This window comes from Malus sylvestris, chromosome 12 (assembly GCF_916048215.2).
Source record: "Malus sylvestris chromosome 12, drMalSylv7.2, whole genome shotgun sequence".
Taxonomy (NCBI): Eukaryota; Viridiplantae; Streptophyta; class Magnoliopsida; order Rosales; family Rosaceae; genus Malus; species Malus sylvestris.
Genome location: NC_062271.1, coordinates 28,933,244 through 28,948,088, shown reverse-complemented (window position 1 = coordinate 28,948,088; position 14,845 = coordinate 28,933,244). Strand labels below are relative to the sequence as shown.

The following is a 14,845-nucleotide window of genomic DNA, read 5'->3' as shown; positions in this document are numbered from 1 at the left end:
GCTATAATGTGAATTATAAGCTCTTTGAAGTTGAATCTCATGCTTCTTTTTTTTCTATTTCAAGGCGATGCAATCTTGGTACCTCCTCTAATATTGAGAAAGAAACACCATTAAACTAAGTACTCTTAATCACGTGAATTACAAGAAACACCATTAAACTAAGTACTCTTAATCACGTGAATTACAAGCTCCTTGTTGCTGAATAAAAAAATATTCTCAACTTATATCTTGATTCTATTCCAACCATCATTCGAGGAGGTTGACGTAAAATCTTTGTAGAAACAAAGAAAGGATAAACAAGACAAATAATGTAACATGTGGAAGTTGGAGCATGACACCTTGTTGGTCTTCTGCTAGGGGAGCAAGAACTTTTGTGCTAACTGTTACAAACAGCAAAGACTGATTGAAAAAAGAAAGCAATCTTTAACCAAATGAATGGACTGTATGGACGCCATGGTAATTCCATCCATCGAGAGTAACTCGAGGGATGACACCGGGATGGACCTCGAAGGAGATCTTTATCGACATAGCCTCACCTGGCACCAGTGAAAAATAGTTGTCCGAGTAATGAACCGGAAGGATTCTTGTGTCCTCTCCTTCCTTATGGTCCTTCTTCGCTCCATGTACAGAAAAATGAAGGAAGAAAGCAACGCCTATGTTGGCGCCGTTGATTTCAGCAACCCTCAAACCGTCAGTCTCCTTTGTGAAATGTCTGGATATTTTATGAAACCAGCCAACTTCAAGTTTTCTGTCTGCTCCATCATGTGTAGCTTCCAGCGACTCTACATCGAAATTGCCATCACCTTGATTAGTAGTGAAATTATTTTGAAAGGTCAAACTTTTTGGCTCTGGTTTCTTAGATGTGTTCTTCACGCACATATGCATTTCGTAGGTGGTTCCTTTGATGAAAACCTGAGATGTAACCTTGAGTGGTACTGTCTTCTTCCTATATGGTTCTAACAGCTTGTAATCCCCACCCGACAGATGCAACCAGTAAAAGTTCCTGGAAATAATGCGATAATCTGACTTGTGATACAGCTTGAGAAGAAGAAAGTAAACCGGCCTTGGGTTTTTAGATTTTGGATATTTCATCTCAGCAATCGGTACTGTTCTTTTCGGTGGCATTGACACCTTTTCGTGAACTTTGTAGTATGGGCATGTTCCATCTAGATCCCACACCAAGGCTTCTATAGCGATGTCGGATAGCTCCTCTGATGTAGTGTTGACAACCTGTTCAAGGGAAGAAGAGAAAGTCATCAGCAGATATTAAAACATGTATATGGTAAACTCTGTGAATAGCACGGTGTAAAAGAGATTATGTTCCACTGATAGGTGTTCCTTCTGTGAGGACTTTTCATTCTTTTTCTTTCGCTTAAATGGAAATTGTCCCCGAAGTTGGGTATGTTGTGAAGAAATCAGGTATTTGCAAGTCATTAATTAGTCTTCTCAAGAGTTTGTTCATTGCACCCAGTTACAGAAATGGATCAATGAACATTAGTTCTACTAAGATTCACATTCAACGTGAAAATATTAACGATTTCAACATCATGAAGGAGATAACATTTGAACTGTGTAACTCTACAACTTACCTCTATAAAATATGTAGCTAAGTTAAGCTGGACATGTATTGGCTCAGCAGCACAGCGACAGCCATAGAAACCTGCAGTTTGGTCCAGAAAGTGATCGTAAAGTTGACCTCTAAGACCTGGCCACGGATTTTGTGTTTTCCAAATCAAAACACCAGTGTATTTAGTCCACATTCGGGAAGTCCACCCCTCCAATAGAGCTTTATACTGGATGTAGTTAGCTAGTTGAGCCTGAGATGATTTAAAGTAAGCCAAATCGTCACAACAGAAAATCAGTCCAAAGTGCACCCTGAATAACCAAAAGAGTAGTTTACCTTTAAGCAAAAATCATCAAGATCTTTCGGCGACCCATAAAGCAAAATCTGATCATGAACCTTGCCTGGATTTGAATAAGGCTTGTACTTAAAATGTACCCACATGCCGTTTGGAACTTCTTCATAACCATTTGAAACCTTCTTAAACAACGGAATATGCCATGCTTCTGGAGGCATTGCCGCTCTGATGGTAGCTGCAACTGGTGTGCCTACAGAACCAACCGCAGGATTGAACCCATATTGGTAAAACCCATCCTTAAAGAAGTCTTCAGGATTTTGGATTTCATAAGGGCCAGCGGTGAAGCCTCCCTTTCCATTTGCAAATCCATCCCACAAGGACCCTTGAATGTAAATGCGTGTACCATCAAGATATTGGCTTGGATCCTCTGAAGTCAGGGACAACTTTTCAACAATCTTGCCACTCTCATTTGAAGAGTTTTCGAAATATGGATGGAGCCTGAGGTCGTGTTTCAAAGCTGTGTTGATATCGTCTGGTGGAATTTGTTCATTTCCACCCACCCAAAGGACAAGACTTGGATGGTTCCTTAGAAGCCTGATAGTATCTCTCGCACATAGCAAGAAAAGATCATGGTCCAGTGGACCATTTAGATTTGATACTGGTTTACCTCGTCCGTTGACATCTCCAGTAATCCAAAACTCTTGCCAGACCTACAAATTTAAAACAGCATCCATATGGTTCACGCGCTACTTAGCCCGTATTCCTCGATAAAACCTACCGAAATATGCAAAGCTGAAGGGAAAACATAGATAGAGAGGTATGCTTACCAGCAGACCATAAATATCACAGTAATGATAAAATTCTGGCCTCTCGGCCACTCCACCGCCCCAACAGCGTAGCATGTTCAAATTCATATCAGCATGAAACTTGATGGCTGTTCTGTAGCGCTCTTTTGAAAGTCGAAGGAGGCCATCTGACACTGTCCAATTACCACCACGAATAAAAATAGGCTGACCATTGACCTTGAACAACCTGAAGAGCAGATTATACAGGTAACAGAACATAAACACCAGAAAAAGAGTTGACATGTTCAAGCACTACATGTAACCAACATTACAGAAATAATGATACAATAAATCGAATACCTCCCGCCAGTGGCAGTATCAATGTGGCTCTCAATTTTGCGGAATCCAAATAATTGGTTCCACAAATCAGATTCTCCGTATCCCTTCACATCAACAGTAATGTCAACATTGTACAAGGATTGCTTTCCCATACCATTTGGCCACCATAAATTCGGCTTGTAGAAGAAGAGCTGTTAAATTATACTATTTAGAAATTAGAATACAGGTCTTGAAAGCTAAATCTAAATAGATAGACCAAATTGAATGAAAGATAAACACCAAAGTGATACTAGAAAAGTGTTGTGTTCTACTAAGATAATGAAAATGCATCATATATTCTTTCACGGACCTCAGGAAATGTATATTTCACCCGTGATCCAGCAGGGATTGACAAATGTTGAGTCTGAAGATGCTCTACTAAGCAAACGTTTCCTTCAAGTTCTGTTGTTACTTGGATATTCAAAGAACACTCAACAACCGAGGCACTTCTATTTTCCAACTCAGTTGTAGCATGCAAATACACCCTCTTGTAGTTGTCAAAAAACGATGAAACCAAGTGCGGATCAATTATTTTTACTGGCTGCACAAAAAAGATAACAAGAAAGAAAAAAAAGAACTTATAGTCTTATACAAATAACTGTAACTGAAAATTGGTATCTGAAGACGAAATTGCATGACCAAATACATTGTCTGTGCAGAATAATATGATTATGAAATTAGAAGAAATCACTATTGATCTCATCATGAATGCATCACTTATAGAGAGATTGTAATCTGATTCTGTTTGGAAATTTCAGGAATTTTAGATGCTCGGTAAACTGTAGATCAGAAAGCCAAAGAAGTACAATGAGACCAACAACTTTGCATATGATCAAACCATAAAGATAAAACTGTTATCCTTCCCTACGAAATGGATTTTGACATATCATCACAAAGGACAGTTAATCTCATTAAAAATTCTATGGTAGGAAGTGAATCATTATGAATAAAACTCACCCCTGTTACAGAAATTGACACCTCGTCCCATATGCCCGTGTTTCTATCCCTGCAACGTTATATAAGTGGGTTACAACTAAAAATTATTTTGCAATGATAATATCTATAGGATTAGGAAAAGGTACACCAGAGGATGCATTGGTTTTTCTGAGTAAACAATATAGGATACTTCTTGTATCATTTAGCTTTAAACAGGAGGAAAAATCTTCAACCAAAAAAAGAAACATGCTTAAACGTTTTCTCGCATCCCATATTAAAAAGAAGATGAAAAACAATTCATGATCAAAAAACAGTAAAACATCGTCACCTTATAGGACACATCCAATCCCAACCCTCCACATATTGTGCAGCTACATCTTTCCCTATCTGAAAGAAGAATTGGATTATAATAACGCACATTGCCTACATTAGATAATCAGCTTCTTCAGATTCATCATCGCTCGCTCTTGCATCAGTAATTAGTATAAGGATAAAACTTTGATCAGATATCTAGAAGAAATAGAATGTAGTAAAATAGGGTTCTTGGATATCGATCTGTACCTCGTGATCGCCACCCTGCCCTCCCTCAGGAGGAATAGTCCCTGGATTATCTGGGGGATAAACACGAATAGCAAGCAAATTCTGAGCATTGGGAAGCACTATATCAGTGACGTCAAGAGAATGCCTTTGAAACATCCCTCTTGGCAGGTCTTTTCTGTGCCCATTTAGATACACCTCGGCATAGTAATTGATTGCGCGGAAATTCAGATCCACAAACTGTGTGCTTGACTGAAAAACAAAGACTAGTATGGAGATCGTAATCCAACAAATGTTTCAGAAACTGCATTTATCATTCGAACGTATCAGCGTACCAGATTACACCGAAAAGTTGTAAAGAGCCAAAATGTATAGTACTGCCTCCCGGAGTCAGAAATGTCTATAATGTAGTCGTTTTGCAAAGCGTAGAAAGGATCGGGTACATCTTTCCCCTTCACCAAGGTTGCCAGAACACTGCGGATTCAGATTAATTAGCAGCAGCAAGTAAAGTTATTAAACCCATTTAAGAACTTGAGGAATTGAAGTTAATTAACCAACTTAAACCCAGAAGAGAACCCCAAAAGATTAAAGCTCGAAACGTTAATCAAATTAGACCACATTTGCTGAAATTTGAGAGAGAGAGAGAGATATTACGTTCCGGGAACGACGGCCTCCATCCAAGGAAGGGCGGGGGAGGGAGGGTGGGTGGTGGTGAGCTGGGTACCAGTGACGGTGACTTCCCTGTCCCTGGTGCCGATCCACCCCGAGTCCAGAATCGTCTTCCCTATCGCCGCCATTAAGTTCCAGCTAGCTCGGTTCAGCTCTCTCTCTCTCTCTCTCTCTCTCTCAGAATCTGAGTGTTTACACTCAGTCTCAGTGTACTTCGGTCGGTGGGTGTGCTGCTGAGGTGGGTCGTCAACAAGGATGGTGTATCATTTAATAGCACGTGATTGGTTGTTTCCAAGCCAACATCCTCTTCGGATCCTTTTGGTGAGGATTATGAAATATGTGAAATATGTTCGTATCGTATATCATGCCGTTAGTTTTTATCAAGTACTGTTTGTACTTAATTTTAAATAAAAATATTTAAAATAATTTCTGACAGCACGATGTATAATATACGTACGGTTGTATCCGTTATATTTTTACAACTGTATTTTGATTTTTTACCGCGCATTCCATACTCACATCCGGCAAACGACACCGTTTGGTTTCGATTTTTCTCGTCAATGGTCGTTTACTTGTGTTTTTTGGTTCAATCAAAGTTTGCTTGGGGTTGAGGAAAAGTTCAGCAATGCCCCAAAATTATCACATTTTCTTCTGGTTTTCACGCTTGAATGGACAGAAGTAATCCACAATTTGAACAAAAACTTGACAGATTTAACGGAATGAGGCAAATTGACACGCTTTAAAATATTAGAGTACTCGTAATCAAATCCAAAGCCTAGAAAGGAAATCAAAATAAGGTACTAAGCTCCGAGATCATTACTAAAAAGTAAGGGCCTGTTTGGTATCCTATTTGAAAATTTTATCATTTCTCAAAACATTTCTTGAAAACAATTTTCTTTAAGACTCAAAAAGGTGATTGGTTTGAGATTTAAAATTTTTAAATCTTACGACTTAAACTAGACAAAGAGATCTAAAAAGAGGGGGTCGCAAGAGAGGGAGAAAGATGAGAGAGGGGGAAAGAAAGTAAGAGATGATTGAAGGAAAGAGAAAGAAGGGAGAGGATCGGACGAGATAGAGAGGAAGATAAGTGAAAAAAAGAACCAAGATAATGAAGATAGCGGATTGGAGGAGAGACGAAAAAGGTAAAAAAAAAGAGGAAAGAGAAAGAAGAAAAGAGAGAGATGTAGATTTGGAGTGGAAGGGGAGAAGGGAGAGAAAAGAAATGAATGAGTTTAAGTTTAAAAAACTCTAAAAACTCACTTTTTATGTTTTTAGATAATAGACTATATTTTTGAGTTAGTCTTGAGTTCAGTTTTTGAAAATAGTCCTACCAAACAAGTTTTAAAGGCTTAAAACTTAAAAATTATTTTTGAGTTTAAAAAGTTGAATTCCAGTAGATACCAAACAGACCTAAAAAATTTCGCTCAATTTTGAAAATATTTCAAGCAACACTTGTTCTTTCTTTTTTTTTTTTTTTTTTTTTTTGCAACACTTGTTCTTCACTGTGTATAACTCAGATATTACAAGGGGCATAGACAGAACAGAACAACTCAATGAACTGTATGGACACCATGGTAATTCCATCCGGCGAGAGTAACTCGGGGCGTGACACCGGGAGGGACCTCAAAAGAGATCTTGATGGGCATAGCCTCACCTGGCACCAGTGAAAAATAATTGTCCGAGTAATGAACGGGAAGAATTCTTGTGTCCTCTCCTTCCTTATGGTTCTTCTTCACTCCATGAACAGAAAAATGAAGGAAGAAAGCAACGCCAATGTTGGCGCCATTGATTTCAGCAACTTTCAAATCATCAGTCTCCATTGCGAAACGTCTGGATATTTTCTGAAGCCAACTAACTTCGTTCTTTGCACCTGCTCCATCCTGTACACAATCCACCGAGGCTGTATCAAAATCGCCGTCACCTTGTTTAGTAGTGAAATTGTTTTGATAGGTTAAAGTCTTGGCATCTGGTTTCTTCGATGTGTTCTGGACACGGATATGCATTTCGTAGGTGGTTCCCTTGATGAAAACTGCGGACGTAAACTTGAGTGGCACTGTTTTCTTCCTGTATGGTTCTAACAGCTTGTAATCCCCACCCGACAGATGCAACCAGTAAAAGTTCCTGGAAATAATCCTGTAGTCTGACTTGTGATACAGTTTGAGAAGAAGAAAGTAAACTGGCTTCGGGTTTTTAGATTTTGGATATTTCATCTCAGCAATTGGCACTGTTCTTTTTCGGGGCACTGACACCATTTCGTGAACTTTGTAGTATGGGCATGTTCCTTCTAGATCCCATACCGAGGCTTCTATAGCGATGTCAGATAGTTCCTCTGATGTAGTGTTGACAACCTGTTCAAGGGAAGAGAAAATGATCAGCAAATCGCAAGGACTCAAACCACGTCTAGAGGGTTAGCTCCATGATAGCCAATTTACCTCTATAAGATATGTAGCTAAGTTAAGTTGGACGTGGATTGGCTCCGCAGCACAGCGACAGCCATAGAAACCTGCCGTTTGGTCTAGAAGATGATCATAAAATTGACCCCTAAGACCTGTCCATGGATTCTGTGTTTTCCAAATCAAAACACCGGTGTATTTAGTCCACATTCGGGAAGTCCAACCCTCCAGTAGAGCTCTATACTGAATGTAGTTCACAAGTTGAGCCTGTGATGGTTTATAAATTAAGTCAATCAATCAAAACAGAAATGGATCCAACGTGCACCCCAAATACTCGAGAGATTTGTTTACCTTCAAGCAGAAATCATCAAGATCCTTTGGTTGCGACCCGTAAAGTAAAATCTGATCATGAACCTTGCCTGGTTTAGAGTAAGGGATATATTTATGGTATTCCCATATGGGGTTTGGAACTTCTTCGTAATATTCGGAAACCTTCTTAAACAAAGGAATTTGCCATCCTTCAGGAGGCATTGTGGCTCTGATGGTAGCTGAAACCGGCATACCTACAGAACCAACTTCAGGATTGAACCCGTATTTGTAATAGTCATCTTTAAAGAAGTCTTCGGGATTTTGAATTTCATAAGGACCATCGGTGAAGTCCCCCTTTCCATTTGCAAACCCATCCCACATGGATCCTTGGATGTAAACACGCGTACCATCAAGATATTGGCTTGGATCCCTCAACACTGGGGACAAATCTTCAGTGGACTTGCCACTTTCATTTACCGATTTTTCGAAATGCGGATGGAGCCTGAGGTCATTTTTCAAAGCCGTGTTGATGTCATCTGGTGGAACTTGCTCATTTCCGCCCACCCAAAGGGCAAGACTGGGATGGTTCCTGAGAAGCTTGACAGTATCTCTTGCACTTAGCAAGAAAAGATCATGGTCCAGCGGACCATCTGGATTTGATACAGGGATACCTCGTCCATCGACATCTCCTGTAATCCAAAATTCTTGCCAGACCTACAAAAAAGTTTAAAGTCCAAAGCAGAGCAGTACATATTAGATTCACCCGAGATTTCCATGTCCTGTCAAACCTAGCAAACATGCACTTGAAAGCAAGAACAGGCATAACTTACCAACAAACCATAAATGTCACAGTAATGATAAAAGTCCGGCCTCTCAGCCAGCCCACCGCCCCAACAACGGATCATGTTAAAATTCATATCTGCATGGAACTTGATGTCAGTCTTGTAACGCTTCTTTGAAAGTCGGAGGAGGCCATCTGACAATATCCAATTACCGCCACGAATAAAAATAGGCTGACCATTGACCTTAAACAACCTGAATAGGATAATGTACAGGTTACACTACATACCAAAAACAGAGCACGCATGAATAATGAATCTATATAAAACATTGTCTATTTATATCATACCTTCCTCCTGTGACAGTATCAATGTAGCTGTGAATTTTACGAAAACCAAATAATTGGCCCCACAAATCAGACTCTCCATATCCCTTTACATCAACAGTAATAGATACTTTGTACAAGGATTGCTTTCCCATTCCATTTGGCCACCATAGATTAGGTTTATAGAAAAAGAGCTGCAAATTAACATTTAGTAATGAACACAAGTATCGAAAGCTAAGCCCAATAAATAGAACCGATTGAATAAAAAGATAAACAGAAAGTAATTGTTTCTTTTAGCATAATAAAAATGCATAGTATGTTCTGTCACGAACCTCGGGAAAAGTATAGTGCACTCGGGATCCAGCAGGGATTGACAAATGTTGAGTCTGAACATGCTCTACTAAACAAAAATTTCCTTCAAGTTCTGTTGTTACTTGGATATTCAGTGAACACTCCGCAGACTGGGTGCTCTTATTTTCCAACTCAGTAGTAGTATGCAAATATACCCTCTTGTAATTGTCGAAGAAGGTTGAAACCAAGTGAGGGTCAATTATTTTTACTGGCTGCATGAAATGGGAACGACTTCATTAAGTTATTTCCTAACAAGAATCAATTCATGGAAAATTCAATGACAGGAAATGAATCATTAAGACTAAAACTCACCCCTGTTACGGAAATCGACACCTCATCCCATATGCCGGTGTTTCTATCCCTGTATCATCAATATGCAAGTGAATCAGATTGCAAATCCTTTTTAAAAAGATAAGATCTGTATAACAGTATTCTGCATGGGCAGAGTACCAAATGGAACCGAGAAGAAACTTTCTAGATCAATTTGCATTAGAGTATAAACCAGAGAATGCATGTATATTATTGTTTTTTATCATCAGGAAATTCCGATGCAGAGCATTGATTTTCCTGCTAAACAACAATGGATAGTTTCATGTCTCAGTTTACTGGCAGGTGGTCGAAAAATCTTCCATGACATAAGAATAGAACATGCTGACACAGTTTCTCGCATCCCATTTTAGGAAGAAGATGAAAAGCATACACTCCCAACTCTCAATAGGAAAACGTAATCACCTTATAGGACACATCCAATCCCAACCCTCCACATACTGCGTTGCTACATCTTTCCCGATCTGAAACGAAATTCTAAAATTAACACTATAATAATCTCAGTTTGCACAAGCCATACATTTCATAATTAAGTTATAAGTAGAAGGTTAATCTCTGAGAAAAAAAAATGTTAAAGAATGTCATCAATAGGTTTACGGATATAGAGATGTACCTCATGATCACCGCCTTGCCCACCCTCAGGAGGAATACTCCCCGGATGATCCGGAGGGTAAACAAGAACGGCAAGCAAGTTTTCACCACCAGGATGCACTACATCAGTGACATCAAGAGAATGCCTTCGGAACATCCCTTTTGGCAGGACCGTTTTGTGCCCATTTAAATATACCTCCGCAGAATAGTTGATTGCGCGGAAATTCAGATCAAGGTGCTGAGTACCTGACTGGAAAATCGAGAATAATCTTATAAATCTTTCCGAAAGGAAACAACACATCGGAAGTCAACCACAAAGTCCATTTCATCATTTAAAAGAATAATGTACCAGTTTACAGCGAAAAGTTGTAAAGAACCAGAACGTGTAGTACTCCCTCCCGGAATCAGCAATGTCTATGATTGACTCGTTCTTTAACCCGTAGAACGGGTCTGGTACAACTTTGTTCTTCACCAGGGTTGCCAAAACACTGCCAAACTAAACCAACATTAGCATTGAGCTTCAAATTCTAGACCTTCATCAATTGGTAATCCAATAACAGTAAATGTGAGAATAGGATCCTCTCCGGATCTTCTTTGTGGGGATCCGGAGGATCAATCAATCGAGTCTGATCATCGTACATTGTGCAATTAGAAATCATTTTGAATTTTGAATTTAAAATTGAATACGCACGATGTACGATAAACAGACACGATTGATTGATTCCGGGATCCTCACAAAGTGAATCCGGAGAGGATCCAAAATTTGAAAAATGTCGCACGACAATTTCAACCAATTTTACCATTACAATTTTCCCCATATATCTATGTCAAGCAAAACAATTCGACAACTTTAAGGATTGAAATTAACTGTGAACCCACAAATACAAGATTAAAGCTCGAAACTTTAATCAAATTAAACCACGTTTACTTAGTTAATCACACTGAAACGTCAAATGTGTGTGTGTGAGACACACAGAGAGAGAGAGAGAGAGAGAGAGAGAGAGAGAGAGAGAGAGAGGGATTACGTTCCGGGAACAACGGCCTCCATCCAAGGGGATGTGCCAATTGAGGGAGGGTGGGTGGTGGTGAGCTGAATCCCACTGAGACTGACCTCCGTTGACCTCGCCGCGAGCCACCCGGAGTCCAGCTTCGTCTTCCCAATCGCCGCCATTAAAACCCTAGTAGACTCAATTCAGCTCTCTCTCACTCATCAGAGTCTTTCTTTCTCATTCCTGATCAGGGTGTCTGTGCGTGTGGGAGTCGGTGAGAGTGGGACAAAGATGGGGCAGTCTTCGGATCATCCACCGTCCTCAATTATTAGGATCATCTTTGAGTCGCCGAGATTGGATTTTAATGGCTGAGATTTCTATGCGAAACGGTTGTCCGTTACAATAATTTCACAACTACTTTTTGATTTTACCGCGCTCTACAGTCACCACCGCACGACGTCGTGTCGATGTTTTGTAGAAATGTTTCATTTATCTTGTGACATTGGTAGCCTGTGGATTTAAGTTTTCCTGCCCATTTCATACCCATGATATTTTCTTTTTCCCATAACTTCTTTCTTTTCATCATGAGGAGTTGAATTTAGGGAGACATAAAGGGAATGACAGATTACAGGCCATGTGAATCATTCAGCCTTTATTTACCTCCAAATTTGCTTAAAAAATAGTGTTTTCTGCACATGTTTTTTGTCTTCTGCACTCCTTTTTAGTTATTATGAAGTAAAAAATAATCAAGAAAATTATGAAGGTGACATGTGGATTTTTTGGTAAAAATGATAAAATTACTCTTGAGGCATATCGGAATTCCTATGAGCATGTAACGAACAATAACGGCTCAATCAAGAAAGAGTCAAAGATGATCAAAATGGTATTTATTCAAATCTCTCTCATCACTCTTCATCAAATCCTTATTCAAAAGGTAATTCCCAATTTTTCTATTTAATTTAGGATTAATTATCATGTTAATTGCAAAACATTATTTCACATAATATCTTACAATTATTCACACAAATTCACCATATATGGCCGGCCACTATTCTCCAAATAGGGCTAGCCACTCCTCTATAAATAGCCATATTCTCCCACTAAAAAAACGAATCATTTACTATCCACAAACTCCTATACACATTCTTTTCATAATTCTAACTTTGGCATTGAAGATTCTTAGGCCAAAACACCCCCCCCAATTCATCGTGTGGTCTTAATCTTAGGTGTTATTATTTTGCAGATGCATTTTCGTCAAAAGAGAAGACAACGGAAATTTATATCCACAGTTATGACTCTGAATTCTTATTTAAATTGTTTAAATTAATAATTAAGAAAAATATTTGTGCAAGAGGTGATAAAAAAAGAGTGCAGAAGCATTCCATCATGCGTGGTAAATTATCCTAATAACTAAACAGTCACATAGTTAGCTTCAATCTTCCTGCAAAACCCTACATTGTCCAATTATTTCAGGTTCAAATGCATCTCCGCTTTGGGACAGCTTGGTATTCAACAAAATTAAGGAAAAGCTTGGAGGATGCGTCGTTTTATGCATCCGATGCTTCACCCTTGTCCCCTGATGTCATGGACTTCCTTAGGGTGTATGTTTGCTATCTTACCGCATACATTTTAGCAGAATTTTACACATTTATCATATCATGAGCTTCATCACTGAATAATGATGGCTTGACTTTTTAGAGATTAAGCCCACGTGGAATCGTCCCTCACCTTACCCCTTTAATTTAAGCAAGTAAATTATATTTTTTAACTTCTTAAATAATACTACTGTTACTATATAATCTTATGAATTACGCGTGTCAAAATTCATCTATGGATTTCCGTAGCTGGTTACAAAAAAAACCTTTCTTTCTTTACAGAAATAAAACTGGTAGATGTCCCTGAAATGAACTACACCTCCGGTGAAATCTGTGTCAGGGGTCCCATCGTTTTCCAAGGCTATACTACACAGACGAGGTGCAGACGTACTTAACTCTGTTATGATTATGGTAGATACAAAGTTTATTACTATTGAGGTCTGGTTTGGTATTGAGGTGATTCTGAAAAAAGTGGGTATCAAAAAATGCTAACAGCTTTTTTGTGTTTGGTAAACATTCAGTTTCAGCTTTTTTTCACAGTTTTGGGTGAAAAAAGCCAAAAACGCAAAACCGAGCTTTGAAAAACTAGTTTTTTTTCACATCTGTTTTACATAAAAGTTTACCAATTACTATAATACTGTTTTTTTTCAAAAGCACTTTTACAAAAAAATTTACCAAACACCCTGCTTCATTATTTCACGGCTACTTATTCTCACAGCATAGCGAAAACAATTTTTTTTTCAAAACACAACAATACCAAACCAGCTATGAGTCTACCTGATTGTCCACTTTGAAGGGAAGAAGTGATTGACGACGATGGCTGGCTGCATACTGGAGACATCGGTTTGTGGTTGCCCAGAGGCCAGTTTAAGATCATCGATCGGTGAGATGATCTTACTAACGATCAAGGTATAAAATATCGATAATATCGGAAATATCGGTAGTTCAAAAACACGAAAATTTCAATGGAAATATTGGGATATTATCGATATCGATAAAAATTGAATAAAAACCACGAAAATTGTAAGAAAAAACTTGAAAATTTTTATTAAAACTTTGCAGAATGTTTATTTAGTTAATTATCTATTAGTTTATCACAAAAAATTGTAAGGAAATGCATTGCATGATAGATATAACTTATTTAAGTTGATTATATAGCGATATGACAAACATTGTGAGTGTAGAAAATATGTAGTAATTAATGAAAGAAGTTTAAATACCATAATCATTTATATCTAATGAATTAGTACAATATTTTACACTTTATACATTGCATGGTAAGATACAAGAGTGACTTAGCAAGGTTTAAAATATCGATGATATCGGAAATATCAGTAGTCTAAAAAAATATCGGTAGTCCAAAAACACGGAAATTTCGAAAGAAATATCGGGATATTATGGATATTTTAGACCATGCTAACGATTACATTTTATATTTTTACAGATGCAATTTTAGTTGGTACAGAGACTGAACTTCTTTAAAGGTATAGGGTTTAGGATAACTAATTAAGTGGACTAAACTCAACAATTAAGGTTCCATAGACCGGCACTAATATTACGACTCTTACATGAATAACAAGTTTGATGACAATTTATTTTGGTTAACCAATTGTATGGTTTAACCAAAATCATTCATATACTTTCGTCAAATGCTGTCGTGGTATGGAACCTTTGTAGAATTGACTTTGACGTATGAACAACCCCCCAGTCTTAGGGCTGGTTTGGTATTGTTGTGCTTTGAAAAAAAAATGTTTCTGCTGTACTGTGAGAATAAGCTCATTTTTACTGCTTCATGTTTTCAGCTTTTTTTCACCTGAAACTTTGAAAATAAGTTGTTTTTAAGTGTTTACCAAACACTTTTTTGAGCTCAGCTTTTTTTATACACACTTTTTATAAAAGCACATCAATACCAAACCAGGACTTACAATATTGTTAATATAATGTATGTATGCGGACCTTTTAAGGGAAATGATCCTCATTGTTTTTCAAAAAAGGGTATTAGTTGTGGGACCCCCTCCACA

The 14,845-nt window shown here is 38.2% G+C and overlaps 2 protein-coding genes across 4 annotated transcripts; both read right to left on the bottom strand.

Moving 5' to 3' along the window:
* Window positions 1-93: 93 nt before the first annotated feature.
* LOC126592900 (mannosylglycoprotein endo-beta-mannosidase-like) lies at window positions 94-5,420 on the bottom strand. Of its 2 annotated transcripts, none has more exons than XM_050258702.1 (11): window positions 5,150-5,420; window positions 4,831-4,969; window positions 4,520-4,747; window positions 4,287-4,381; window positions 3,980-4,028; window positions 3,333-3,563; window positions 3,005-3,174; window positions 2,687-2,891; window positions 1,901-2,569; window positions 1,590-1,817; window positions 94-1,230 (listed from the first exon to the last, which is right to left on the bottom strand). In XM_050258702.1, the coding sequence occupies exons 1-11, from the start codon at window positions 5,290-5,292 to the stop codon at window positions 424-426; spliced, it is 2,964 nt and encodes a 987-aa protein (XP_050114659.1). In that variant the 5' UTR covers window positions 5,293-5,420; the 3' UTR covers window positions 94-423. The 2 variants fall into 2 exon arrangements, with proteins under 2 accessions (XP_050114659.1, XP_050114660.1); XM_050258703.1 differs by having other exon boundaries at window positions 4,287-4,345; window positions 5,150-5,419.
* Window positions 5,421-5,853: 433 nt separating this feature from the next.
* Window positions 5,854-11,580, bottom strand: LOC126592901 (mannosylglycoprotein endo-beta-mannosidase-like). Of its 2 annotated transcripts, XR_007612824.1 has the most exons (12): window positions 11,266-11,580; window positions 10,590-10,728; window positions 10,263-10,490; window positions 10,055-10,113; window positions 9,635-9,683; window positions 9,304-9,534; window positions 8,996-9,165; window positions 8,697-8,901; window positions 7,909-8,580; window positions 7,597-7,824; window positions 6,655-7,512; window positions 5,854-6,621 (listed from the first exon to the last, which is right to left on the bottom strand). XR_007612824.1 is itself a non-coding variant. In XM_050258705.1 (11 exons), the coding sequence occupies exons 1-11, from the start codon at window positions 11,409-11,411 to the stop codon at window positions 6,715-6,717; spliced, it is 2,925 nt and encodes a 974-aa protein (XP_050114662.1). In that variant the 5' UTR covers window positions 11,412-11,580; the 3' UTR covers window positions 6,574-6,714. The 2 variants fall into 2 exon arrangements, 1 of the variants encoding a protein (XP_050114662.1); XM_050258705.1 differs by having other exon boundaries at window positions 6,574-7,512.
* Between the last annotated feature and the right edge of the window lie 3,265 nt (window positions 11,581-14,845).

Coding starts and splice junctions, on each gene's coding strand:
- LOC126592900 (XM_050258702.1), bottom strand. CDS start 5,292: ATGGCGGCGATAGGGAAGACGATTCTGGACTCGGGGTGGATCGGCACC. Junction 4,748..4,830: donor CAACTTTTCGGTGTAATCTG/GTACGCTGATAC, acceptor TTTGTTTTTCAG/TCAAGCACACAGTTTGTGGA. Junction 4,029..4,286: donor GATTGGATGTGTCCTATAAG/GTGACGATGTTT, acceptor ATAACGTTGCAG/GGATAGAAACACGGGCATAT.
- LOC126592901 (XM_050258705.1), bottom strand. CDS start 11,411: ATGGCGGCGATTGGGAAGACGAAGCTGGACTCCGGGTGGCTCGCGGCG. Junction 9,166..9,303: donor TGCACTATACTTTTCCCGAG/GTTCGTGACAGA, acceptor GTTAATTTGCAG/CTCTTTTTCTATAAACCTAA. Junction 8,902..8,995: donor GATACTGTCACAGGAGGAAG/GTATGATATAAA, acceptor TATCCTATTCAG/GTTGTTTAAGGTCAATGGTC.